Source organism: Symphalangus syndactylus, chromosome 2 (genome assembly GCF_028878055.3).
Source record: "Symphalangus syndactylus isolate Jambi chromosome 2, NHGRI_mSymSyn1-v2.1_pri, whole genome shotgun sequence".
NCBI lineage: Eukaryota > Metazoa > Chordata > Mammalia > Primates > Hylobatidae > Symphalangus > Symphalangus syndactylus.
Window position 1 is genome coordinate 13,412,947 of NC_072424.2, and position 27,838 is coordinate 13,440,784.

The 27,838-nt window shown below is 53.9% G+C and overlaps 1 protein-coding gene across 13 annotated transcripts in view; it reads left to right on the forward strand.

Moving 5' to 3' along the window:
* The window catches only part of CTBP2 (C-terminal binding protein 2), a 173,416-nt gene that overhangs the window by 132,561 nt on the left and 13,017 nt on the right, over positions 1-27,838 (forward strand). For 11 of the 13 annotated variants that reach the window (XM_055246067.2, XM_055246027.2, XM_055246029.2 and 8 more), the window contains 2 exons: positions 25,323-25,477; positions 25,721-25,865. In XM_055246067.2, the coding sequence (XP_055102042.1) occupies positions 25,323-25,477; positions 25,721-25,865 (300 nt within the window). Of the gene's footprint in view, positions 1-1,021; positions 2,871-22,409; positions 22,681-25,322; positions 25,478-25,720; positions 25,866-27,838 lie in introns of those variants that run through there. The other 2 variants (XM_055246022.2, XM_063616915.1) reach the window with 2 other exon arrangements.

Consider the following 27,838-nt stretch of genomic DNA (forward strand, 5'->3'; position numbering starts at 1 on the left):
GGTGCTCCTTTATCTAAATAATTGCTGTTCTTTGCATTATTGCGCCTGAAGTCCTTTGTGGACTCTGAAAACTTAATCCATGTGAATATGGAAAAGCATCTGCAGGATCTAAGCCTGCTGGAATTAGCCTTTTCATTCTGACATACCTAAAGGAAGATGAGATTTTCAGATGCAGCCGCTTCCCAGTTTTGCTTTGCAGTGTAAGGTTTAGTCACCCATCCTCCTGTTCCTGTGACCTCTGTTGCAGTCACTTTAAATCCCAGATTACACACGCCCTTCCCTGGCACTCCCCGGCCCCCCGGCAGTATGGGCCGATCTGTGTTTCACAGTAATAAGGTAAAGAATGCATTTGGACTTGAGCTCGGGAACCCGTTTGATTCACAACCAAAGAGTCATCTCAAAGCCAGATCTCAGTATTATCAAAGCATCAGGTTTCAGAGCTGGCCCTTTTTTGGGCTCGCATCCATGGCCTAGGATCATGTGTGGACCTTTTTCTGTTTATCCACGTTTAATTTGTGTTTCGCTGTGCCATGGATTAACGTTTCATCACGGTGGATTAAGAGTGGACTGACATTGAAGCAGCCTCATTTTGCTTCTGTTACCTCTCAGGAATCAGTGGCAGTGGTGGGAACAGCCCCTTCCAGAGGGGGAGGCAGGGTTCATCCTAAAAGTACCCTGGTGCTTGGAAGAGGAGTATAAACCCGAGCTTCAGTGTGGAAGTAAATCCCAGTTGCAGCCTGGGAGGGCTGGATGGAGCAAGCCACTGGCTTCATCAGTCTAACGAGATGTCACATGGAACAAAGCTTTAGGGGTTTTATTTAGCTCCTAATCCGCATGCTGAGAGAGCCCCGGTCCATGTGAGCACACCAGCCAGGAAGGGGGACCTGGCAGGCTGGGGACAGCCTCCTCTCTGGGACTGAGCTGTAAGGAACAGACCTCTCTGGCTATCATTGGGGAGTGAGGCAAAGTTACCGTGAGTCTTCTGTTTTGTCTGCTAAGGTTTCGGAGGATTAATAATTTAGGCCATGCTTTGAAACAGAAAACCCCCGGTTGGTTGTCCCTGCCGTCTCGGAAGGGTTAGCACACCGCCAGGTCTGTTTTTGATGTATGTAATTGAAGATTTATAAAGAAAAGCTTCTCCTCTGCCTCATCCGCAGTCATTTTTTTTCCAATGCCAGTTCCCAGCAGGCATATAAATATTGGTCGTTCTCAGAGCTGGGATGCTGCCGGGTGGTACGAGGGCCCCTGGGAGAACGCCGAGTCCCTGCGGCCTCTGAGGAGGAGAAGCTCCCTGATGTATGGCACAGCAGAGGGGACTTGGTTTGAGCCAAACCACCGACCACAGGAGGCTGCCCTGCCCGGGGCCGCCGAGCCCTACCTGTACCGGGAGGCCGTTTATAACTCAGTGGCTGCAAGAAAGGGGTCTACTCCTGACTTCACCTTCTACGACAGCAGACAGGCAGTGATGTCTGGTCGCAGCCCCCTGCTGCCACGGGATTACGACAGTGACCCGTCTGGAGCTGCTAGGGTACCCAAAGAGCCTCCCCTCTATCGGGACCCAGGAGTCAGCCGGCCAGTCTCCAGCTACGGAGTGCTTGGCAGCAGAACGTCATGGGATCCAATGCAAGGCCGGTCACCTGCCCTGCAGGACGCCGGTCACCTGTACCGGGATCCTGGAGGTAAAATGATCCCTCAGGGGCAGCGGACACAGAACAGGGCTGCATCCCCCGGGCGGTATGGACGGGAGCAGCCCAACACCAGGTATGGGGTGGAGGTGCCTGCTTACCCCCCCAGTCAGGTCTTCAGCGACATCAGCGAAAGACCCATTGACCCTGCCCCTGCCAGACAGGTGGCCCCGACGTGCCTGGTTGTGGACCCCAGTTCAGCTGCTGCCCCCGAGGGCAGCACAGGCGTGGCTCCAGGGGCCCTGAATCGAGGCTACGGGCCTGCCCGGGAAAGCATCCCATCCAAGATGGCTTACGAGACTTACGAAGCTGACCTGTCCACCTTCCAGGGTCCTGGTGGCAAGAGGACCGTGCCCCCTGAGTTCCTGGCCTTTCTGCGGGCAGAGGGGCTGGCAGAGGCCACGCTGGCAGCCCTACTGCAGCAGGGCTTTGACTCCCCGGCCGTCCTGGCTACCCTGGAGGACACGGATATCAAGTCTGTCGCACCCAACCTGGGCCAGGCCCGTGTTCTGAGCCGCCTGGCCAATAGCTGCAGGACTGAGATGCAGCTGCGGAGGCAGGACCGGGTGGGCCCACTGCCCCGGGCGCGGTCCAGCAGCTTCAGCCACCGAAGCGAACTGCTCCATGGTGACTTGGCTTCTCTGGGCGCTGCGGCCCTGCAGCCCCAGCCTGCGGCTCCTCTGCAGACAGCGTCCCCCCGAGCTGGAGACCCGGCTCGCCGTCCCTCCAGCGCACCATCTCAGCACCTGCTGGAGACGGCGGCCACCTATTCTGCCCCTGGCGTGGGCGCCCATGCCCCCCACTTCCCCTCCAACTCCGGGTACAGCTCTCCCACCCCTTGCGCCCTGACAGTGCGTCTGAGCCCCACGTACCCCCTGCAGGCAGGGGTGGCCTTGACTAACCCGGGCCCTTCGAACCCCCTTCACCCAGGCCCCAGAACAGCTTACTCCACAGCATACACGGTGCCCATGGAACTGCTAAAGAGGGAGCGCAACGTGGCCGCCTCTCCCCTGCCCAGCCCTCACGGCAGCCCCCAGGTCTTGCGGAAGCCAGGTGCACCCCTGGGGCCATCCACCCTGCCGCCAGCCAGCCAGAGCCTCCACACGCCTCACTCACCGTACCAGAAGGTGGCCCGGCGTACGGGGGCGCCCATCATCGTGTCCACCATGCTTGCACCGGAACCAAGTAATACGTCTTCCCCTCCTGCCCTGCCTGGGGACCTGGGGGGAGCAGGGGGGTGCGGGGTTGTGGAAGTTTGAACATAGGATGGATGGCAAGCCCTCTGTCGCCAGGCCACACACACACACCACCAAACAAGAAGGACGTATCACTGTGGCCAGTTGACACGGCCTCTCTTAGGTTAATCAGATTTGTGTGTCAGGCCAGATCTGCTGGGGCAGCAGTGCCCTGTTCCTTAGTTGAGGTTGGGTTGATGTGTAGATCTCCCATTACAGTGGTAAAACTCAACTGTGTTTCTTGGAGAAAGTCAGAAGTCACTCAGAACAGACTGCAGCCTTGAGCTCACGAGGGGTGGCCTTTTCTCTAGTTCACACTAGGGAGCTTTGGAGAAGGCAGGAATGTTTCATCAAATGCTGGCTGTAAAGTGTGCATCCTCCATTTAGAAGGGCATGATCGTGTGGAAACGTACCTCTCACGGGTCCGCACGCCATATCAGAGGCAGTGATTACCCACCGTGGAGATGAAAATGTGTGTTTGCATACTTGTGGGTTAAACAAAGCAAGATGTTGAAATCCCTCAGAACTCAGTTTCAAAAACAGATTTAGTCTCTCATATCAGAAAATACAGTTGGGAATTCCACTTGCTTGAAGGGAAGAATGTATTTCCAAGTCCAGGAAAGGGAGAGTGATGGTAGGTGGTTTTCTTCACAACATGTGCCAGGTGTAATTTATGGCGTGTGTTTCCTTGGACATTGTGGATGAAGTCCTAGGTGGGCGTCCTCAGAACACCATTTAGAATTTTTATTTTAACTCTAGAGTCTTGACCAAAAATTTAAAATGTAAATCAGTTTTCTTCCTTTCAAACATCTTTCCTCCCCGCCTGCCTCCCCTACATAATTCAGAAAACAGAATCCTTTTCAAATGATTTTTTTTTTTTCCAGAATAGCCTGTGAAAATCAGGATGAAACAATAAGATCTACCTTTTTAAAATAGCCCTGAAGCAGCTGTAGGCGGGGACCGAGGCGCCGGACCTTACAACCCTGCAGAGACCACCTTAAGTTTCTCTGCCATCGCTGTGTGGCCCCTGTCTGCTATTAATATTACCTCCTAGAGATGACCTCCAGGCATTTTGCATTTTGTTTCTAAGTGGAGACTGAGCAACTGGCCTAATTTTCTGTTTTGTCGTATAGATTCTGATTTTGTCTCATGGATTTTTTTTTAAGTCTGATCACATCATTATCTGACTTTCTCAAATACATGTGCGGCAGGAGGGACGTCCGATAATTTTTCCGAGGGCCTATGCCTGCTCTCAGTCAAACATTCTTTCTTTGCAACCAACTAATTTGCATGGCGATGACATTTGTTGCTCCAGTAGTTTCATCTGATAATGGCCGGGCTTGCAAAGCGGATCCGAAAACATATTCCTTAATTATGTGTTGCTAAGTGACAGGAGGGTTTGGTCATAATCACAGAAAGATTATCTCCTCACCCAAGTCGTGGAAAGGTTTTGCTGAAGGAGGAACCTGTAAGATTGCCTTTTCTTTTCTTTTTCCTGTTTATTTTAGACTTGCCTTTTAACAAAAACATTCACCATTATTTGGGTATGGAGTGAGGGGTATTATATAAGTTGTTTGCAGTGTGATTGTTAACACGATGTTTTGCAGACCGGAGGATATTGATTTTTACTTAATTTGCGTGGCAGCAAGCCAGTGCCAGGGAAGTCTGCAGGCAGAAGCCAGCCAGCAAATCAATGTCTCTGTTAAATGATCTACCCCATAGCTGCAATTTCCCTCCGCATTCCTTATCGTGTGCTGATCGTGGCATTATCCCCCACACCCTGTCGGGAAGGGGGCAGAGGCTGGCGTCCCTGGTAGCGCTTCAGCTGTGTACATGGCTGTACGTTTTGTACGGCAGGTTCCATGGAATCCGCAGTCAGATTTGGATCTGTCGGAGCCAGCAGGGAAAGTAGACGGTGTGTGTGTGGAGGATAATGTTTGTGTTTCAGGAAAGCACAGGCTGGGCGGTCCCGCTGGCCTCTGGTCCAGGACGCGGCCATCTGGAAATCCAGTGTTGCTCGTTCAGGACTCCGCCAGCCTGAATGCATCTTCGTTCTGGTGCCCCCTAACTCGAGTGCTTCCATCCCATCAGAGGGACAAGGAACGCTCTTCTGGAAGTTGACTCTCTTCTCCCCTTCGGGCCGAGCAGTGTTGCAGTGTTTACAGTGGGGTGGTTTGGGGTTTGGGGATTGTTTTCAGTATCTGTTTTATTTTCAAATGCTTTGGCTATTTTTAACGTATGTTTGCTTTTTCTCGGTCCACGAACTACCTGCCTTGTCTTGGTGGGTTTTATGCATACACACAATAGGCTCCTATTTCTAGTCCAGTTCACTGAGCAAGCAGTCCAGAGTGACAACGTGAGGAAGGCATATGCCGCGGGGACCCCAGTGTGGCCCGCCAGCCCCGGTGACACAGACAAATGGGGGCTCCAGGCCCACGTTAGTGGCAGCACCTGGCGGGTGGTGGGGTCGGCTGTCGCTCTCAGGCTGACCTGGCCAGCTATGGCACAAGTCGCGGAGCCCTCCGGTGGTGGCTGCGAGCCAGCAATCTCCCCGTGTCACGTGCTGTCACCCGAGCCCTGCCTGCACCAGATGCAGCAGGGAGCATCAGAAACAACGAACGAAAGAGGCTGCGGCCATTTTCATATCTTTGTCTTCACAAAATACAGCCAAGCCTGCAGCCTGCACAGGGCTCAGCTCAGGACACACCCTGGGGGCAAAGTTTCAGATGTGAGAAACGCAGTCCCAGCCCAAAGAGCCACAAAAAGATCTTTCTGAGCTTTTTCCATTTTCTTCCAGCCGTTTTTCTTGATGCAACTGGATTAATGGGGCACACGTGACTCCTGTCTAGTTGCTGGGGTCACTGCCCGAGGACTCTTCAGGATCGGGGGAGGAGCGTGTGGTCTGTGTGGAGGGGCTGAGGAGGCTGATGGTTGTGACAGTTACCTGTCACCAGAGCTGGTCACCCTCATGGCTTCTTTTGGTGTGGCCTCGGTTTCCAGCAACTGGAGGTGTGAACGCTGGTCTCCTAGGTAGAAAGCACTTCCATCAGTAACTTTAGCCCTATCAGAATCTGTATAGAGGGTCGCCGCCATCGGCCCGCACCCCTGCTACTGAGTCCTCAAGCAGCCTTGCGTCTTGTTGAGGCTCCCTCTGCACCTTGAGGTCTCTGCTGAGGCAGAGGAAGCACTGCTCTTGAGGGTCTTGACTCTTAAACCTTCAGCAGGCTTCCCCCATCTCAGAGCACAAAGACATTTGGGGGTGAGGTCCAGGGGCTGTGACCCCAGGCTGGCCCCGCAGACCAGCAGAGGGCTGAGTCCAGCCTTCCTGTGTGCTGGCCATGCAGTCCAGCCAGAGAGAGTTGTAAGGGAGCAAGGAAACCTCTTCCGGGCTGCCCCCAGGACCCCCGGGTCCTGGACACAGACCACTGCCGTGGGCAGAGCCCAGCGTGAGTTTGGGGGCTTGTTCACTTCTTCCGTCCTTCCTCATTCACCTATCCCCTGCTATGTGCCAGGCCTGTGGCCAGATGTTTGGGCTCCCGGGTGGGCAAGACCCAAGGCTTGTGTTAGGTGCTCTCTGGTCTGGGGGCCAGGAAAGGCAATTCATAAAAGGACAGTTACTGTGACTATGTATAGCAGGGACCAGGATGGGGGCCTGTGGAGCACCTGGAGCTCCAGGGCTGCCTGGCTACGCCTATGCTTGGAAGAGCATCCCTACAGCGCATGTGTGTGCACTGGCAGGGAAGCAGGAGGAGGGCAGAGCTCAGCACCGCAGTCAGACTGGGGCCAGGGGAGAGGACACCGCCCAGGCCGGCATGGGGCAGATGGAAGTGTGTATGTGAGCTGTCATGTGCAAGGGCAGCTAAGGGCCTGACTGGAGTTTTGAGACTCCCTGTGGCATCTCTTTTCTTGCAGAGTAATCTATACCTGCGCAGTCAAAACATTCCAGCATTGTGCAGCCACATAGCCAGGATTCTGCCCCTACCCCGGCCTAGTAGAGCAAGAACCTCAGCATGGCCTCCCTTCCAAATCCAAGAGGAGCTGAACGGTTCTCAGGTGCTGACAGCTCAGCCTTTTCTAGCAAAACAGTGAACACACCCGACATCAGTGAGCTCTGCAGGCTTCCATTTGGCTTTTGTACTTGATCAGTCATTGGGTTTCATGGCCTGGTGTTCTCTGCATTCAGGGTGCCCCTGGGCAAGTCACCTGCTACTGGCCTCTGTGCCTCTGAGGCCCTGGTTGTGGGTGATGCCTGACCTCCTGAGACTCGCAGCCCTTCTTGTGACCTCGCCAGATCACCCTCCGCCTTCGTTGCAGAACAGCAGTGATTGTCTTTCCCGCCATTGCTGCCCTGAAGTATTCGCATCTTGGTTGTGCTCCCCTTACCAGACTGAACTCAGTGAGTGCCTGAACCTGGCCTCACCCTTTGTTCATGGAGCTCATTCTGCTAGGCTGAGACTGGGTTCCTTGGTCCCCTTTCAGGCTCCTAGATGTGCCGTAGACCCCAGGAATATGATTTCAGCCCAGGAGCATAAAGTAGCTGAACGCATGGCCCGGAGGAGTGCCACCTGCTTTGTGTTTGGGCAAGTGTTTTGAGTTCTCTGTGCTTCTATTTCCATGTCTGTCAAAGGGGGTAGGTCTTGAACCTGTTTCCTCTGCTTCTGGGAGAGCAGTGAGCAGAGAAGGAAGAGAGTGCTTGTGTGTTGAGGTTGGAGCTGCCTGGCCTCAGCGGGGAATGGCGCTTTTCTTGTCCTGGTTGACCCTTGGCCTCTTCTCACACTGGACTGCTGAGGTCCTTGGGGTCTCAGGTGCCAAACTTGTCCCCCAGCTCTGCCTCCTTCACAGCACTTCCTCTGACCCCTTGGGTGTGGATTTCATTCTGTCCATGGAGGATGTGGGGTGAGCCGTGCCGGGACAACTAGACAGCGGCCAAGCTGCTGAAGAAGGCCCCGCTGTGGTCCTCAGTTTGGTGCAAAGACTGCCCTCCTAGGCCTCTGTCTTGTTAAAGCTTAGTGGGCCTTTTTTCAAAAGTGAGTATCTGGGAATTTCTATAAGCCCACCTTGCATAGAGTGTGTCCCCTTCAACAGTGCAGACCCCCTCCACATTGGCATGTGGGTGATCGGACCAGGAGTCTGGCCAGAGAATAACGTGGGTGCTTGGTGTCAGCTGGCTGGGGTCATGAGTCTCAGGCCTTCTGCCTAACAGGCCGGGCTCCTGGCCGCATCTGGAGAGCTCCGAGGGGGAAGAGGTCGACAAACGATTTCTGCCGGGCATGGTGCGGGACTCAGAGCAGGTGGTGAATGAGGTCGGCGCTTGCTGTTGGTTTAAAGAGATTGACCCGTGTTTTCATGGGAGGCCATGTCAGCCAAGACTGCTGCTGGGACCTTGGCCAGCTCTGCCCACATTCCAGTCACCAGACCCTCTTCTGTCTGTCTCCACAAGGCCCACATTGACTGACCTCCTCATGTCTACTGGGGTGTTCTGTCTTCCTGGTTTAGAAAGCTGTTCCACATGGAGTAGGGAGGTCTTGGCCAGCAGACCCTCTGCTTTCCAGGAGGCAAGTCATGGGGCCGTAGCTTCGGTTTCTAGATAATAGTTTTGTGTGGCTGTGCTGTCCCCACCCCATCCCCCCAGCCCCCACCCAGTGCTGTGAGAACCACATCACACCTGGAACGCTGTGCATGGCCAAGCTCAGGGCCTCCTAAACCCCTCCAGGGATTATTGCTCCTCTGAAATCTTTAAAAGCTGTTGATCTTGGCCAAGGTACAGTTCATATTTTCCTGGAAGGTTTGCAGAGCCAAGGGCATAAGTACCTGAGCAGATTCCACAGACCAGGTGAGTGGCCCCATGTTCACCTGGCCATAAAAACAACCAATGGGCCCCTACGCTATTTTGCTTTAACTGTACTTTCAAATGTGGCCTTTGCTCTTGAGTGTCCAGTGTCCATCCTGGGGCTCCACAAGTCACATTTCAGCTCTGTCAACCTCAGTGCTTGAGGGTCTTCCTGGGTCATGGGGCCCAGGCTTTTTGGTGTCAGGCACACAGTTTGGAAATAGTTCTCCCGACCATTCTGTGGTTGTTTTTTCAATTTCTTGATAGTGTCCTTGAAGCATGAAAGTTTTAATTTGGAGTCTTACGTATTTACTTTGCTTATGTCATTGGTGTCACATCTAAGAAACCAGTGCTTAATCGAGGGTCATGAAGATATATTCTTATGTTTTCCTCCAGGAATGTTAGTTTTAGCTCTGACATTGAAGTCTTGATCTGCTTTGCGTAAAGTTCTGCATATGGTGTGAGGTAGGGATCCTGTTCAGCCAGTTGTCCCAGAGTTTGCTTTGTGCTTTGCAGAAGCTGAGCTGTGGAGAGCTGGGCTGGGTAGAGCAAAAGTAGAGCTTCACGCAAGACTTCTTGCATTTGGAAACTAACATTCTAAGGAAGAGAGACTTTTTTTTTTTTTTTTAGTGAGAAAGCCAGCATATATTAACAGGAAAGCTCTTCAGGTGTTTGGCACAAATTTATTTACCCCCAAGAACATACGAAGCAATAATTCTAAAGCTTTTTCACAGATTCCTTGCTCATACGTGGGAGAGGTTTTTTTGGTAAGTTTATGAAAGAGAAATAATACTTGTAATCCATAACTAATTAGCCCACGTTAGCGATGTAGAAACAAGTGTAATTAAACGTGCTGTTGTCAGGTGTGTGTTTCCCACTCTGAGGCTGGCTTCAACAAAGGGCTTTCTCGTTGTTTTTTACATAAAGGATAAAAAACTAGCCTCCGTTCACTTTTCTTGCCCCCTCCAGTGGGAGGGAGGAACTGCTGAAGGAACAGGAAGGTACACTGTAGTTAAATTTAGCCCAACAGCAGCTTTCAGCATGTGAATAAAACAACTTTTGCCAAATTGTTAGGAAAGCAAAAAATGCAACCTAGAAACACTCATCCCCACTGAGAGAGTGGGCGGCCCCCTGGGACATGTTCTCCTGAGAGCCATGGAGAACTCGTCCCAGGAGGGTTTGCAAATGTCAGTGGGACATGGGGCAGCCTGTGGCTGAGTTAGCACCCTGGGTGTGCTCCACCAGAAGGGGCAAGAGTAGGAACACTGATTCCTGGTCTCCCAGTGCAGTTGTGTGGGGTGCCAGTGGGATTGGCGGGGAGTGTGTCCTGCAATACCAGCTAGATATGAACACGGTGCCTCTGCAGGGCTGGTGGGGTGCACCTACCCCAGGTGGGCCTATGGAATGTGCCTCTTGCCCCTTTGCCAGGGCCAAGGTAGGGGAAACCAGCCTTGAGAGAATCTAGGGCCCTGACTGAGTTCAATAAATATTGGTAATTGTCACTATCGTGGAGTGAGTTTGTTTGTTTTTTGTTTCGTTTCGTTTTTTGAGACAGAGTCTTGCTCTGTCACCCAGGCTGGAGTGCAGTGGAACAGTCTCGGCTCACTGCAACCTCAGCTTCCCAAGAAGCTGAGACCACAGGTGCCCGCTACCATACCTGGTTAATTTTTGTATTAGTAGAAATGGGATTTCTCCATGTTGGCCAGGCTGGTCTCAAACTCCTGACCTCAGGTGATCCCCCCACCTCAGCCTCCTAAAGTGTTGGGATTACAGGCGTGAGCCACTGCACTCGGCCTATTGTGGAGCATTTGACAAGGATGATCCCCCATCTGAAATCCCGGGAAGACTCTGGACATTTTTCCTCTGACAGACTCAGGGAAGTTCACCCCCTACCCTGAGTCCCACAGCAGGGGTGGCCCATGCCATGATGACCCCCAGGCACGGTGCTTTAGCACAGCAAGGGAAAGTCAACAACGGTATACACTTGGGGAGAAGACACCAGTCTGAGCTGGAAGCCAAGGTCTGTGTCAGCAAGAGGAAACAGGACAAAGTGGCTGGGCTCTGGAGCAGGAGTCACCATGACGGGCTCTAAGGCTCACTTCCCATGGGTAACACTGGGGTGATGGCGCCCGCCCTACCTACCCCCCAGGGCTCTGAGAACTGCGTCACACCAGAGCCATGTGCATGCAAGCTCAGGGCCCTCAGCTGGCTCCACGAGCACCTGCTGGTGTTTGCCTGGCTCCAGCTGCTGCCCTCAAGACCACGCTGCTCTGACTGCGGGGCCAAACTCCTTCCCCTGGATCGTGCTGCTGCCTGGGAGAGTTCAGGGAATTAATTCTCCCAGTGAAGAGCAAACGCCATTCTTCTGTGTGATTAAATGGAATGTAAAATGTTCTTTGGTCATAAGAGGATTTAAGCTGGCTGTTGGGAACAGCTGTAACACACACAAGGGTAAAGTTTTAATAAATGGAAAAGTAAATGTAGGAAAAGGTGAGGGAGGGCAGTAGGGTCAGAACACAGCATCCCCTGCAGTCCTGTACACAAGGATAGGTGGGAATTCTGCTCTGAGCTTCCTAGCAACCAAAGAAAGAGGGAAACTGATCACATAGAAGAATCACACTGTGTGTAAGATGGGACCAATGAACCCGTTGCTCAGAAGCAGAGGTGAGTTTCTCCTGCTTTTATCGCCTCTCCAAAGAAGTGGCATCAGCGCTGGTTTGCAGTTTGCTTTCTGGCGTTATCTCCCTGCTCCTCAGCCTGCACCTTCCTCCGCTGCGCGTCAACAGCCTCCTGCGCGTCACCTTCTGATTTCACCAGGGCCTCATCCTGGTTGAAGCTGTTAAGCTCTTCTTGCATTTTGGCTGGATACAGTCAGCTGTTCTTTGGTGCTGACTTCCCCCGGGGTTCCTACCTCCTCTTCTGGCCCTGCCTCATTAAGGGATTGCATTAAGGGAGTTTTCGTGGTGGAAGGAAGCTCTGCCTGCGGAACTGAATGTTGGCACCAACTGCCCAGCACAGGCCAGTCCGTTCCCCTTCCATCCACAGTGCTCAGAGCTGACCTCTGACCTCTCAACCCAACACGTTTCCCCACTGGGGATTTGCCTATTAGATGCTTTTTATATGAAGGAATAAATATGCCTTTGTGATGGGTTCTAGTGTTTTCCTGTAAAGTGGGCTCTGAGCCTGGGATGCTGTAGAAGTTAATAGATTTTAAGAAAAAGTTAGAGAAGAAAGAAGAATGGAGGCGGCCTCCAGCCAGCTGTTGTGCTGAGAATGTTCACTTCCTGGCTGTGAGCTGGGCCTGGGTGCTCTTGGCCCCTGGCCTGCTGGACAGCAGTCCTTGCGGATCACTTTCCTCTTGGGTTTTAGGACCACTCGAAAAACAAGAGTGTGCTGCAAGCATGAGGCCTCTCCCTCTCCCATCTCAGCCTTGGCTGCCATAGCTAAGGAGGAGGGTGTTATTTTGCTTTTGTGGACATTCAGCCTGGGAAATAAGGTGAGAAAATTAAGACTGGGTCTGCCAGGCTGCAGGCTACTCAGGGTCCTTTTGCGGGAGGACGTGTTGTTCGTTTCTCTGGAGCACTGGTGGAATTGGTCCATCTGATTCCAAGGGGCAAGCCAGCAGCCGGGGCAGCCATCCAGAGGGCTCCTGGTCCCAGCACTCATGGGCAGCCATCCCCTTGGGCAGTGACTCAGTGGTGGCCCCTGGAACTTGGCAGTGGTGCTCGGCTCTCTGCGGGTTCGTGGAACATCCAGGGCATTTGCCCTCCTGGTTGCTGCTACTTTCTGTACCTTGGAGGGAAGGTCCCTTGGGGCACTGGGAAGGGCGGGCGCGGCCTCATGGCCTTCCTTAGCCTGATTGGGACCCAACAAAGGGTCCCAGACCCCAGTCTCGCTGCGCCCTGACCATCTCCTTCCCCCTGTCACCCCGGGTGGTGCTAGAGCACTTTTGTGACCATCTCCTTCCCCCTGTCACCCCGGGTGGTGCTAGAGCACTTTTGTGAGGTACAGGGACCCGGGTACCCAGCGCACAGTAGGCGTTCTCAAAACTTTCACACAGTGAGAAGTCAGACTGGGCCATCCCGTGCCATCTCTGGGTTGCCTGTGGCCTTTTTAGATTCCTGCAGAATCTTCACCCAGCCCCGTGTGTGTCCACACTGGACACGCTGCCAGCCCAGCACCCAGCCTCTTGTGCGGCTGGCGAGTGAGTGTGCAGCAACTGGCCGCTCTGCCAGATTCCTCTGGCAACATTCATTCTTTTCTCATCTCTATTTTCTCTTATTTTTCTCAAACATCCGCTTCTGTTGTTGTCAGGGGCACATTTTTAGAACTTGAGAACTGTTCACCCAACGCCTCCACCTGCGGTGCGCTCACAGCGGGCGGGCGAGGCGCCTTCTTGGAAGTGCTTCGGGGAGCCCTGGGGCCAGCCCATCCCTCCTCGGCCTTGAGCCAGAGGGAGTCCTCTAGGGTTTGGGCTGCACGGGCTTCCGGGACCCCCTCCCAACTGCAAGACCGGGAGTGGACGGAGGGGGCCCTGGGAGCCCGGCTGTGGCCCCGGCAGGGCAGGGGAGGATGGCCGGGCCACACCAGGGAGCGCACAGCAAAGGCTCTATTTCAAAAACAGACGTCGCGTTTCCTGCTTGTGGCCTGTGGGGTTGTCACTAATTTTTTGCATTGATAGGAAAACCAGCAATGCTTCTTTTCCATCTGGGCCATGGCTCTTCTGGGGACAGTGCAGGACTCGAAGAGAAGCTAATGGCCTTGCTTGGGCAGGAATGACTAGTTTTTTCTTTTGTGTTGGTCACTTGCTGGCAAGCAGGGTTTCCCACTCACTGGCTGGTTGTCCAGCACCATGAATCCGCTGCCTGAGAAGTGAGTCTCACAGCGGGACTGACCACGGAGGTTTCCCCGGCACTGCTCTATGAAGCTCCCTCGGGCTCTGGTCACTCAGACCTTCTGTTGAGGGGGATGTGGAGCACATTTTTTTCCTCTACCCAAGGAAGCAGATATGTGGTAGCTGGTAAACACCCTCCACACCGCAGAGTATCTTCTAGGAAAACTGCCTGGTATGGGGAGCTTGGGTTGATGAATGCTCACTTTTCTTGGTTTTTATTCTCTTGGAGGTGAGATCTGATGATTGGCCATTCTCTCTGGTTACTGCTGAGAAGGACAGAACGGTGTCCCTGCCGGCCAAGGCGGCTGCTGGTGGCTCAACCTGGAGAGCCTGGATTCTGAGCAGCTGTGGCCACTGGTCTTGTCCACCACGGCTCAGAACTGGGTGAAACTCAGCTCCCCAAGCTCATTCTTCCTGAGACTTTAGGGGAAGTCCTTCCTTCCAAGTCAGTGCTTTCTGGAGGCCTGGTATTCCCATCTCGGCAAGCCCTGCCTGGCCAGAGGCCCACGGGGTCAGGCATCTGAGGCACAGAGCATTTGGGCCACTCGCCAGGAGGCCACGAAGAGGTTGCTTCCTGTGAGGAAGGTCAACCTCGTGTGCATTGAATCTCGCATTAACCCTCTTAGAGGCCAGTGTTAAGGACCAAGTTGACATAGATCATTTCTTGGATCAGGTGTTTGTTTTTTCGATTAATTTTTTAGAGCCGAGTCTCACTCTGTCACCCAGGCTGAAGTGCAGTGACATACTCATAGTTCACTGCAGCCTTGAACTCCTGGGCTCAAGGGATCCTCCTGCCTCAGCCTCCCAAGTAGCTGGGACTACAGGCACGTGGCACCATGCCCAGTAAATTTTGTAGAGATGGGATTTCACTATGTTGTCCAGGTTAGGACAAGATTTCTTATCACCAGGGCCATGAATAACTGCTGGATCAGTAGGACACTGTGAGAAGGACCATGTGTCCCTGCATCCAGGTTCGGGAGTGGGGCCAGCACACACATGTTGCTATCCTGTGGCGTCTCGGACTTGCTTGGATGCGCCCTTCTGTTCTCCACGGTTCTGATAACAGTTACCACGATGATGCCTCTTTTAGGCTGCAAGATCTAGAGAGACACCGGCGGGGCGAGAGGTCGGGGGGAGAACAGCACATGCCTCAGGTGAGAAGCCTCAGGCCCTTGGTTCTTGATTTTGTGTGCCTGGTTGATAGATCGAACAATCACATTCCTGCAGTAAAAGAGAACTTTAAGACCTGCCTCAGCCTGCCAAGGCAAGATCACCTGTCTGTTTCCGAGGGTCAGGCCTGATGATGTCTGTCTATCCAGTGTCCAGAGCTTGTTGAGTTGAACCAATCCAACAGGTGGTTTGCACTGCGGTGGGCCCTGGGGTTGCATGCTTGGTCTCTGGTGTCAGACAGACCTGAGTTTGAGTCCCGACTCCATTACTTACTTGCTGTGTGACCTCGGGCAAGTTCCCCCCACCTCTCAGTCTCCGTTACCTGCTGGGGAAACGGCAGTGCCTACGGCACAGGGTTGTGTGGAGGGTGCAAGAGAAGTGACCGTGACCATCCTTCTAAATGGGACAGGCACTATTCCATGGTCATGATGCTCAGCATATGGTATAAGGAGCTGACTGTTTACCATCCCTTTGTTACCAGAAACGTGACTCCCTGTGTGTTTGGGTTCTTGGTGCATAGGTGATTTTATTGCTGCGATAAAGTATTGAAAACCAATTAAGGAAAAGAGGCTGACGGCAGCGGTGCCAGGCACGAGACTCGCTATTTTACAACTTCAGGCATTTCCAGTCTCAGGTATTTCCCCAGCTTCCAGGCACATCCTGGGAAAGTCTGGTCTGTGTCTAATTACTGTGGCACAGAATGCACCCTGCCCACATAGGGTATGAGAAGTAGGGGTGTCCCAGGCGGCCCCTTGGCTACAGGCAGCCACTTTTCATTACAGGTGAGGCTGAGCAGATGGTGGGCATTCTTGGTGGTCTTTCCAGCAGGCTCCAGACCACCTCACAACTCAGAGCTTTGGGCCTTTGAATTGAGAGTCTCATAGTTCAGGAGCTGTGGGCTCGAACCACATGCTGGCAGCTGCCACCCTTGGGACAGAAGGCCCATCGCCATAGTCATAGCATTCTTTGCTGCTGGCCGGCAGCTTGGAGAGGCTAGGTGGGCACCTCCCAGGGAGGAGTGAGTTGTTCGGTGGACCAGCCAGTCCTGGCTTTGACAAACGAGTTCACCAGGGTGAACAGATAGTCACGTGGGAGCCCCTTTTTGTCCTTGGCAGGTTTGTGCTTCTTAAAATTTAGTCTTTTGGCTGGGCGCGGTGGCTCATGCCTGTAATCCCAGCACTATGGGAGGCCGAGGCAGGCGGATCACCTGAGTTCAGAAGTTTGAGACCTGCCTGGCCAACATGGTGAAACCCCATCTGGAAGGCTGAGGCAGGAGAATCACTTGAGCCCAGGAGGCAGAGGTTGCAGTGAGCCGAGATCGTGCCACTGCACTCCAACCTGGGCAACAGTGTGAGACTCCATCTCAAAAAAAAAAAAAAAAAAAAAAAAAAAAACAACAATTTTTAGTCTTTGGCGATGCCCTGAGGCTCATCTCTTCCACAGAGGCTTGGAGGAGCCGCCACGAGTGGGGTGTGCACACAGGCAGGTGGGGGAGTCGGAACCCAAGGGCGCATCTGACCTTGGCGTGCCCGCAGGAAGAGAACAAATAGTCCTCCTGGAAGATTCCACCACAACTGTTTATTGGACAGGGGACTCAGACGATGCGTGTCCCCAGCCAGAGTGGTGGCTGAGAGTGTCTCCATCCTGTGCATAAGATCCTGACCGCCCATCCCTGCAGGGACCATCCCCGTGTTGGGAAGCAGGAGGGTATGTCACAGAGCCTCACCCAGTGGGGAGCCACGATCCTCACTCCTTGCTCCTCAGGCTTGGCTATTGCCCCGGCTTCTATCCCCACATCCTGTCCACCCTCCCAGAGCCCAAGGACCACCCATGTGAGGCTGGGCCACTGGGGAAATCTCGCACACGTAGCGCGTCTCACCAAAAATAGAAGCAGAGGCTCACGTCCTTGGCTGCTTCCCTGTGGGAATGCCTTCTAAGGCGCCGTTTTTGGTGATGTCCCTTCATGGATCTTTCAGGCCCAGTGAGTCAGCAGTGTCTGCATTCACACAGACTGGGTGGGGTTGTTGGATCTGCCCCGGGTGGATGGCACCTGCTTCCTCAAGGCAAAAATTCACCCCAGAACATGAGCTGCACCCAGGGATAGGTGAAGGTGGCGGAGCCTGAACACTCAACACCAGAGGCAGCCAACAGGACGGTGTCTGGGCTTCCAAAAAGCCACCAGTGCCTAAAAGCACTTCCAAGCACCTAACATCACTCTTGGTTTTGTTTTTATTTTAAACTCTGTTACAAACCGGGAAAATACCTGTCACTTTCCTGTGTTCAGGGCCCTCTGTGCTCCTCTGTCCAGCGTGGCGTGAACACTGCAGGGTGCAGTCTGCAGCTTCCCCAGGGGCTCTGAGGAACCCGTTGAAGTGACTGCACGTGCTTGTCTTTCTAGGGTTGCAGATGAGCTTCGTTTTCAGGGGGGTTTGTATTTTGTGTGTTTTCTGAACTTGATGGTGTGGGTCTAGGCATCTCTTTCCAACCCTGGAAGATACCACACATGCCCTTGGTTATTAACATGATCACCCAGAAAGCTTTCGGGGGCCTGAGAACATGGCCCAGGCTCTGGGGAGCACCAGACTGCACCTGACTGGCTGGATAAAGACAGGGGTACCTGGAGCCTCCTGCCTCGCCAGCTCTGTGTCCAGCTGTCACCTGAGCTACAAGGGGGATTACCTGGGAGCCTCTCACGTGTCACATTGTGATTCATTCAGATACATGTTTTATTTAAGAAGCAAATCTATACGTCAAGGCGTTCCTGTGGCCATTTCTTCACCAAACCTCCAGCTGACTTTGCAGAGAATGCCAAACTCAGAAGCCGAGGAGTAGCTTAAAGCTAGGTTCCCCATGGGGCACATCCAGCCTTCTGGGGAGCCCACTTGGTGTGGGGCACCCCAAACAGCACAGGCCCTGGGTGCTCAGAGGCCTTGGTGAAGCTAGATTTCCCAACACTCAATTTTTTCCCTCCTTACAGAAAGGCAGGGGGAACTTGAGAGATAATTCACATGAACCCTTTGCCATAAACCCTTTTAAATTGTTCACAAGTAAGAGCCCAACTTTGGAAGACTAAGATCCTGGTGTTCTTAGTGTAAGGAGTGGGCTGGCTGAATATGCGGCGGATTGCGAGCTTTTTCCTACCTGGTTGTACCTCACTGGAGAAAATATGGATAATCCCTATAGCTGCTAAGGATGTACACGGTGATGGCACAGCCATCACCACTTTCTAAGTTTAGAAGGTGTACTTCATTATTTAAGTTCCCCGGCACTCATTTTGTACCACGCTGCTCTCTCGTTCTCTCCTCACGGTGTCTTCAAGTGCCTGGTTCAGGCCAGTCCTTGTCCAAGGTTGAGTTAAATCATTTTCAGTTGGGCCAGGTTTCAACAGCTTGGTGTGTGTGATGCCACTCCAGGGCTGAGGTCCTGGCTTCAGGAAGAATGTGGGGATTGATTAATGATGTCTGCCGTGAATGCAGAAAGAGAGATAAGGGTTGCGCATTTGCATTGCATGGTGGGAGGAGGTGTGTGCACAGGAGCCAGGGAATCTGTTGGGCAAGTCAGGTGACACTTAAAACTCCAGGATTGGGTCATTCTGGGGGAGCACATGCTACCTATACGTTACTGAGACTGTAAAATGAAATCGCAGCCTCTGGGAAGCTGGGCAAAGAAGTGGACGCAGCATTGGGAGAGCTTCCCAGAAACAACGCAGAGAGAAAACCCATTTGCCAAATGAAAAAGCAGATAACAGCGTAGAAACAAAGCTGAGATTTCCAATAGCAGTTGCTTTTTTTTTTTTTTTTTTTTTAACCTTAAAATAGTGCCACTCTTAGCAACACAGATTTTCTTCCAAATCATGCCTTGAAGCTGCTCCCGGAGCCACCCGCTCATCAGCACCCTGCTCCTGTGGTCCTTCTCGTGAAAGGCAGAGGGGAGATGCCTGTTGCCCACAGTCTTCTCTGCAGCTGCCGTGGGAACAGGCACCTTCCCGGCTACTGGGGACACAAGGAAGGGGAGTCACCGTGGCTTGCTCACTTTCCAGATCAGCCAACTGCAGAACATTTGTTGTTGTTTAGATCCCACGTCTGACGGTTTAGAACAGCTTTTATAACATGGTTAAACATGTTTACAAAGCAAGGGAGGCATCTCTTACCTTGACAACACGAGGCTCCCACAGACCGCCTTCCCCCGCTCAGAGCTCCACAGCCCTGTGTGCTGGGCTGGCCTGTAGACCCATTGAGGCAGCTGTGTTTACAAGTTTAATGCCAAGTGTCTGAGAGGCACTTGCGTATGTCCCAGCATCAGTATCTGGCCCCCAGCTTGGCCCTGTCACAATTTTCAGTTTTATATTGTAGAAACCCAAGCCTCTGAAATAACACTCTTAGCAGACCTTAGTTCTGATTCTGTGTCTGGCTTTCTAGAAATCAGGTCTGCTGAGCTCAGCCAGTGAGGATCGGGTCATGCTGGATTGCAAAAGTGGCCATTTAATTGGGGAGCAGGCCGCATTTAAGAGGAAGCTTTTCTGAGGGTGGTGGGATCGGTGAGATATTAAGTGGGGCTTCCTTGGAGGCAGGCGGGTCCTCAGGTTCAGCTTTGTTGGGTCACTCCCTGTCCCGCCCCGGCCTCTGGAGTTTGTGTGGTTTTGTCTCCTCTTTCTACCTGGATCATTGTGCCTGGGGCTGGGAGCCACACCCGCTGCTAGGCTTCTCCCACCTCCCAGGCCACCTGCGGGTCATAGGAGCTGATGAAGCCTTGAATCGCTTGGCTCTGTTTGAAATGCTTGTTCCCCGGTGCCATAAAGAAATAGCACTTGAACATTATTTAGTAAGGCCGTTTTTACTTTCTGCAGAAAGGGTACACTCTTCAGCAGTTTACCCACGAGAGTTCACCCAACAGGGTCATTTATAACGTGACGTGTCCACCCTACTGCTGTGTCCAGTTTCCATTGGCTGGAATGGGAACTCACATTCTCTATTTGTCCCGATTGGTTAGCAACTTAGAACTTTTTTTAAAGAGGCAAAGGTAGAGGGGAACAAAGGAAGGAGGAAGTAACTTGTGGAATGTTGAGAAAAGTAAAAACACCTTCAAATAAGGAAGAGGAACAGGCTATGACCTAATGCTTGCTTGGACCAGTATAAGCATGCTAGGGCAAATATTTAGGCTAAATTGCAGGAGCTAAGAACATTAAAGTACATTGATTTCCTTATTACGGCTAGCAAATATTTAAGAACGTTAGCACCGATCTTTGAATAAATTTTGCCTCCAAGAGAAGTTAGTATGTATTCCTAATTAGACCGGGAGGAAAGTCTTTGAAGAGGAACCTCTACTTTACTTTGTACAGCTCAGAGCTGCTTGCAGCACTCTTGACACCTTCTGTCGGAATCTTTGGAAGGCCTGCCTGGATCTCCCGTCTGTGGAAGGATCCAGGTACTTCTTACAATATCTGTGTTAGGGCAGCTGGTGACGGCACCCGGCAAATTCCAGCAACTGCCTTCATTCCACAGAGGCTCCCTTCTGCAATGCCACTGCTGTGACTGAGCAGCGGTTCTTATGAATGTGATGGCTCGGTCAGCTCTAAGAGTGCAACCTGCAGGGGCTTCATGGGGCAACCCTGGGGTATGTGGCCAGTGTCTGTCCTTGGGCAGCCGTAGCCCCTGTCAGGAACAGGGAGTGACTCAGGCACTGGTGTCTTGAGACTGCTGCAGTGTCAGGAAACTTCCATAAAATCTAGTGAGTTTTTAAAAAGAGGCCAGAGCCGGCCAGGCACGGTGGCTCATTGCCTGTAATCCCAGCATTTTGGGAGACCGAGGCGGGTGGATCACCTGAGGTCAGGGGTTGGAAGCCAGCCTGGCCAACATCGCAAAACCCCGTCTCTGCTAAAAATACAAAATTAGCCAGGCACGTGCCTGTAGTCTCAGCTACTTGGGAGGCTAAGGCAGGAGAATCGCTTGAACCTGAGAGGCGGAGGTTGCAGTGAGTGGAGATCGTGCCATTGCATTCCAGCCTGGGCAACAAAAGTGAAACTCTTTGTCTCCAAAAAAAAAAAAAAAAGCCAGAGCCAGCCTTTGCCTCTTATGTCAGAAATGATCATTGCAGCTGCTTTGCTTTGGGGTAGAAGCCTAAAATCCTGAAAGCCTTTACCCTGGGGCAGTTTGTCTTGAGCTGCAAGCAACAGAAACCCATTTAGATCATTTTTAAATAATGAGAATTTCTGTTGGAAGGATGTCACCTTAGCTCACACAATGTCTAGGAAGACTGGAAAACGGGTCTCAGAAACACTGCAGGCAGCTTTCTGTGGCAGGATCAATCCAGTTCCTTCTTGGTGACTGCTCAGGGGAACATCCCATTTGCCTTGCATGGTACTGAGCCAGAAGGTCAACTCCAGGCCTGTCTGCCTGTTTCCGAGAAAGCAGCAGCTCCCCACAATGAAATGTAGCATTTTCCAGCTCCAGATCCTTCCGCCATCCGCCCTGAGATCTACCTGCCTTAGGATCTGTGAGATCCGCAGACTTTGCTTTTCCCGGGTGTCTGGTTACTGTTCACAAAACTCCAGCAGTTGGGCCTGTTGTTGTCTTTGTTTTTGACTGAGCATCTCTCATTTCACAATTACTTATTGCAGCTGCAGCGCTAAGCAATAGCAGGCCCAGGGATGGGCGTCAGCACTGCCTCGAGCTGGTGCACAGCGCATCCCGGATGGAGGGGCAGGGCCGTCCTGGTGCACATGCAAGCCTGAAACCCGATAGTAATTGATAGCAGGGGAGCCGGCAGGGCTTTCTGCTCTACACAGTTAATGTGGGCAAGCTGTCAACAGTAAGGCACTGATGTCGTTTCCGTGATGTGTCCAGTTGCAGGTGGAATTGTCCTGAAATGGACAAGGCAGGTTTACTTGTGGGAGATGGTAGAAAGGAAAAATAGCACATAGAGGGCATCGGGGCCCTGTGACCCTTGTCCACAAGTGTTTCCTCATACCTCGTGGTTGCGCACCGTGGTACGGGGCCACCCTGAGCTCTGACTCCCAGGCTGTGAAGTGGGAAGAACAGCAGCACTGCAGGACTCTTGTCAGCCTTGTGGTCTGTGTGCATGGAAAAGGCCTTCAGCTGTGCATAGCAACTGGAAGCCATGGCTTTTTAGCATAAAGCCCAGTTCTTCCGAAGCCCTCGTTACATATTGCGCCTTAGGATTTCTCCTCGCAAATTCCCAATCCTCCCCCACTGGGCCTGGGGACCCCACGTCCCTGAAAGGGTCGTGTTCCATCTTAATGTATATGAATCTTACTGTATGTGTCAGTTACATCCTAATATGTTAAAAACTTGCTCAAATTGTCAGAAGCCTGAAAGAGGTGTCAGGAATCCTGTGTGAGGTAATATGGGGGATCTGTTTGCACCTTCATCTCTCCATATGAGATCTTCCATATGAGCTCTTCCAGAAACCTCTGCCCCAGGCTCCAGCAAGCCTGTAGGGGCAGCGGCTGCTAGGCAAGGGCTTGAATTTCAGTCTAGATTCTCTGGTGTGTGGGTGGACAGTTTCCTTCTGGGACTGAAGGAGCACGTGGAAAATGGTGCTTTCCTTTCTAGAGCAAACCTTGGCACTGTCCCAGCTAAGCTCTCATGCCCAGGGCTAGCGGTCTCCTGTGGCCTCCGTATCCCTGCACCTCATGCAGGACACGCGAGCATCTCACCCACCCCCAGCCCCCCAACTCTGGCCATCGTGCCTGGCATCTTTTCCCAGTACAAGAACCCATTTGCTTTTCTCTTTTCCCGCCTTTCCATGAAGGACCTGCTGCCAGGATTCGAGCCTCAGACCTTGGACAGGTCTCTTGGGCCAGCCTCAGCCACGTTTTGCGTGCCCGGCCATCAGGGAGGGTAAAAGGTGGGTTTCACCAACGAGAAAGGCAACCGGTGTTGGGGAGGGAGCCGATCGCTAGGCAACCTGGAGTTTGTTACCCTGGTAACGGATCCACGCACTGATGATGCTGTGGATGGACATCTTGTGACAATGGCCTCTCAGGCTCCCCAGACACATCAGCGGCTCTGGATTCCCACCTTGCGCCCAGCGTTGTTTTCCTGTGTGGCTACTGTTTAATGAACAGCTTGGATTTCTTATAATCAGGCACTCACTCCGATAACCATCCTGCCAGCACCCCTGAAAGTGAAGTTGGGGTGTTCCTCACTGTGTGTGGGCGACCGCCTGGGGGATGAGGCCAGGACTTCCAGGCCCCACAGGATTGTGCCCTCAGACCTCAAGTAGGGGGCCAGAAGAGTGTACTGAAAGAGAAAGAATCTTTTGGAATTTGGCAGTTGTATCAGTTTCTTAGCAGAAAAGAGGAGCCCAGGTGGGAGCCATGTGTGCCGGGTTCCTCGTCAGGTGACGGTGCTGTTGCGGATCGCGCGGATGAGCTGAGGGGGTGTCCAGCTTTCTGCTGCACACTTCCTGTCCACTCATACGGGTCGTGGGCTGGTGAGGACACAGGGGTGTTGGCCCTCGTCCCTGCCTTATTTTCCCCCTACCCTGCCCTGTTTTCCTGGTGCAGAAGGATGTTGGAGTGGGGATCCATGTGGACACCCTGCTTTGGGGACCTGGGTATCAGGGCAGCAGCAGGAGTGACTGGGTACACGTGCACCTTTGGTGTCTGAGCGTCGGGTGCAGCTGCCACTCAGGGCTGACAGGGACCATGATTCCTCCCATCCGGGGGTGGCAGGAGAACTGCACATAGCTTGGGGGCCATGCAGGGCTGGCTGTGGCCCTGGCTCCCCCAGCCCATTCTTCTGAGGCTGGGACAAAAGCCTTTTTTATACTTTGTGTTCAAAGAGACAATTATCCCAAGGCCCACTGGCCGAGCACGGCCTTCCATGCAGGGCTGGTGCGGGTGCCCTTGGCCGTCCCCCCGCAGCACCGTGTATAGTCTTAATAGGATGCAGACACAGCCCCAGTGGAGGGGGATTTCCTTCCTCGGCTCTGAGCGTGTGGCTAACAGAATATGAGCCTTGGTGGTCCAGCAGGAGCCCCCCGTGGCTGGGGTCCCAGTCATCGTCCCCACCAAGTGGCCAGCTTGGGGACTACCAAGAGCCCTTGAGGAGGTTAGGGCTGGAAGGCGGAGGCCACACAGATGGAGTTGGCCTTCGTGGAAGTCCTGCTTTAGCTCGTGGGACCCTGAGCCTGCTGCCTTGTGATCAAAGGCCAGCGATCCCGGGAATGTCACACGTTCCTGGTTGGGTTACCCATGGTGGGTCACCAGGCTGGGCTCAGCCTGGAGCAATGGCCTGGACCGTCCAGCCTCAGAGGGAGGGAGGGAATGGGGGTGTAAGGCCGCCATCAGGGTTGATCTGGATATCTGAAAACTTGATGAGCCCCAAACCTTTAATCTGAGGCTAAAGAGTTCTAATTTGACAAGAGACATTGCCCCTTCCTGGCATCTCAGTGGATTGCACCTCTGGACCTCAGGTAGTTGTTCTCTTGTGTCCAGGGTGTGGGTCTTGAAGATTTGAGGTTTGGGCAGGTGATCAGGAGGACCTACAAAATCCAAGGATGGATTTGAAGGGGGCAGTTTTTGTTGGAGAAAATGCTGCTTCTCTGTCTCTGAGGTCTTCAGAGCCTGCTGGGCTTGCTGCACAGAATAAAGAGAGAAAAGAGGCCCTGGGGCTCTCGCTGCATCCTGGGCGGGTCCTGCAGGGTGTCTGCCCTGTATGTGCACGGGGCGCAAGCATGTGCATCTGTAGTGTGGCAGGTTAAGGCCTTCCACCGCCCTGCTGAACATCTAGATGCAGCCGCGCTGGTCCAGATGAAGTTGCTGGAGAATTTGTACTTGGACTTGTGGGAAGGACCGCTGGGGCCCTTCCTGGGGTCGCCCCTGCCCCTCTGTCCTCACAGCTGTCCCTTCACCTTGTTGGCAGCACCAGGAAGTCTGTCAGGATTAATATGATGGCTCCGGCCTGTCTAGAGAGCTGCTTGCTGTGTGGTCCTTTGAGAAGTTTGCTTTCCTGAGCCTCTAGAGGCTTCCTGCCCTCGGGCATACCTTCCCTGCCCCAGACTCGCCCTTTCTCCTCACCCAGCGCAGGTGAGAGGGGCTGGAGGAGCCTGCCCAGGCTGCCTGTTTGTGCAGGGCCTCCCCAGGAAGTTCCCTCAGATACACATGCCTTATCCCCTGTCATATTATGTGAGGGGCAGCTGGTGCCGGTGCAGGTGGGGAGGCACGTGGTGCGGGGACCCGTCCTGTGCTGGACTAACCTGTGCTGGCCTCGGGGCCCCATGGTCCTGAGGCTCTTGGGACTATGGTCTGCTGGCCTGGAAGCAGCCGTGTGTGTCTCCAACCAGAGCCGCAAGTGGTTGGGAAGTGGCTCCCCTTCGTGACAGTGGCTCCCCGGGAGGTGATGCAGGTAGAGATGGGGCCCTCGCTGCTCTGCCACCCTCGCTTGCCCAAGCCCTGCCCTGAGTGATGAGTGGGGAGCTGCCCCTCCACGTACCCTGTGGCCCCAGGCACCCACCCACTGTGCTCTCCGCTTCCCTCCTTGCAGGTATCCGCCCCCAGATCATGAACGGCCCCCTGCATCCCCGCCCCCTGGTGGCGCTGCTGGACGGCCGTGACTGCACGGTGGAGATGCCCATCCTGAAGGACCTGGCCACTGTGGCCTTCTGTGACGCACAGTCGACGCAGGAAATCCACGAGAAGGTGGGCCCACCCTGCCCGGCCAGGGGCTGCACTGACCTTGGGCAGTTTCCTCCCCGGCCCTCCCCAGCATCCCCCCATTAGATCGCCCCAAGTCACCGGCAGGCCCCAAAACCCCTGTTCCCTGCTTTCCTACTGAACTCCTCTGCCTCGGGGTCAAGGGTGATAGGGCCAGGGGGCCAGGCCAGGTGGCGCCAGTGGGCTGCACGGGGTGGGGCTCCGACCCTGTGCTCTGTTCCCACACAGGTTCTAAACGAAGCCGTGGGTGCCATGATGTACCACACCATCACCCTCACCAGGGAGGACCTGGAAAAGTTCAAGGCCCTGAGAGTGATCGTGCGGATAGGCAGTGGCTACGACAACGTGGACATCAAGGCTGCCGGCGAGCTCGGTGAGTGCGAGGCAGCGTTGGCTGCCTGGAGTTGTCCAGAGCTCCGTGGGCCCTGCTTGGGTGGGCTCGGAGAAGCAGCTGGAACTGGGACCACGGAGCAGCCGCTTCTGGCTGTAGCAAGATGGCTGCCTCCAGGCCGGGCTGTGGAGCACCTTGCCGGCCCTGCCTTCACATGACACGGGTAGGATTGTCCCTGCTGGCCCCTGTGTGGGGTCTGCTGGGCTGTGAGTCATCTCTGCCCTCAGAGCAACACCCAGCTGGCACGAGCTCCATTTGGAGACACCCAGTGCCACCTCCAGAGGGGAGAATGCGACTGGCCACATGTCCTCTAAACCACCTCTACTGGGTGTGTCCCCTAAACTACCCCTGCTGTGTGCATAGCTCTAGGCCCCTGTCTACATGAGAACCTGGGCCTCCCGCTCTGGGACAGCCTTAGCAGCATCTGGCCCAGGTCAGCACCAAAGCAGGTAGACCCCTGCCCAACACAGCTGATGACAGAGGCTTCCGAAGAAAAGCAGAGGCAGTAGGCGCGAACCCAGAGTTGGGGGCTCCAAAGCTGCTTATTGGCCCCATGCACTTGCGGCTGGGGGTGCATGTTGAGGGGGCCTCTGCCCAGCACCCGGTGTGAGGTCATGAGCACTGAGTGCAGAGGCACGAGGAGCGGACTGCTGGCATCGAGCGTCCTCGGGAGAGGGCCGGGTGGGCACTGTGTTTGCTCTGTGTTTGGAACACGCCACCCCTGCATTTTGGGGGTAGGGGCCGTACTCTGCCTTACGAGTGCTGAGGTGCCCCAAATTCATGAAGCTGCTTAGGAATACTTCAAAACCACTCAGAACCCAGGCATAGTGGTCCAGACAGCAGCCTGGCCTCGGAGCAGCCCTTCCTGTGCTCCAGGAATAGCCCAGGCGCTATTTCCCCACCTCTCTCCCATCGGCTAAGGCCCCAGTGGGCCCCGGTGCTTCTGGGACGGGCTGCGTGTCAGATCGGCTCCGTGTGTGAGCGGAGCATTACATACATCTGAGAATCCTGCCCTCGGGCACCGCCGGCCACGTTTTCAGGGAGGCCACCCCCATGGGCTCCAGCTGTCTCTCCACAGCCTTAGCCTGGGGCATGGAGTGTATGGGTCAGAATCTTAGTTGAATCCCTCACTGCCATTCGGGGCAGCACCCAGGTACTGGAAGCACTGGGTAGGTCTTGGTGTCAGGAGCAGGCCTGGGGAGCCAGGCAAGCGGTGGAACTGCCTGTATACTCACAGGGGTCAGGACGCAGTGGGGTGGGGCTGCCCCACGGGCAAATCCCAAAGCAAAAGGCCAGGGAAGGAGAGAGGGTCACTCAGATTCCAGACCCCTTAGGGTCCTGGAAGCAGCAGCTTCACACATCCACCCCTCACCCTCCCCACACCCCTCACTTGCTACCAGCCACGGCGTCCTTCCGAGCCCCTCTGTTGGAACAAAGACACTCCGGAAGATGTGAGTCTTCAAAAGCGTGTTAATATAAACTAAAATTTTCCATCTTTCCCTGGCACAAACAAGGGAATTTTTGTTTGAAAACAAATGTCCTTTGTGCTCTGGGTAGAGCTGAAATCCCAAGTTTGAACGCAGAGGAGAATACAGCTTCATGTGCCAGGGGCTCTCAAATCCTTGTCCCCCGCACACCTCTTGCTTCTCCAGCACGTCGGCCCCTCACCACACAGCTCCCGGGCCCATATGGGTGCTGACCCTCCCCTTCCTCGGCTGGACCAGCCGCTGCTTTCCAGGCAGAGAGGGGAGGTCCTTGCCTGTGGGACTTCCTATTTCTCCATTTCTAGAAGTGCCCCTCACAGGCAGTGGGGCCAGAAAGGCACCAAGGCCTCAATGACGGGGGGCCTGAGAGGGGTGAGATGGGAGGTTGTGTTCCCTGAGTTCTGAGACCCACAGAAGAAGACCAGGACCAGGGACTGCGGTTTTGGAAAATGTGGAAGGGCTGTGAGTGGG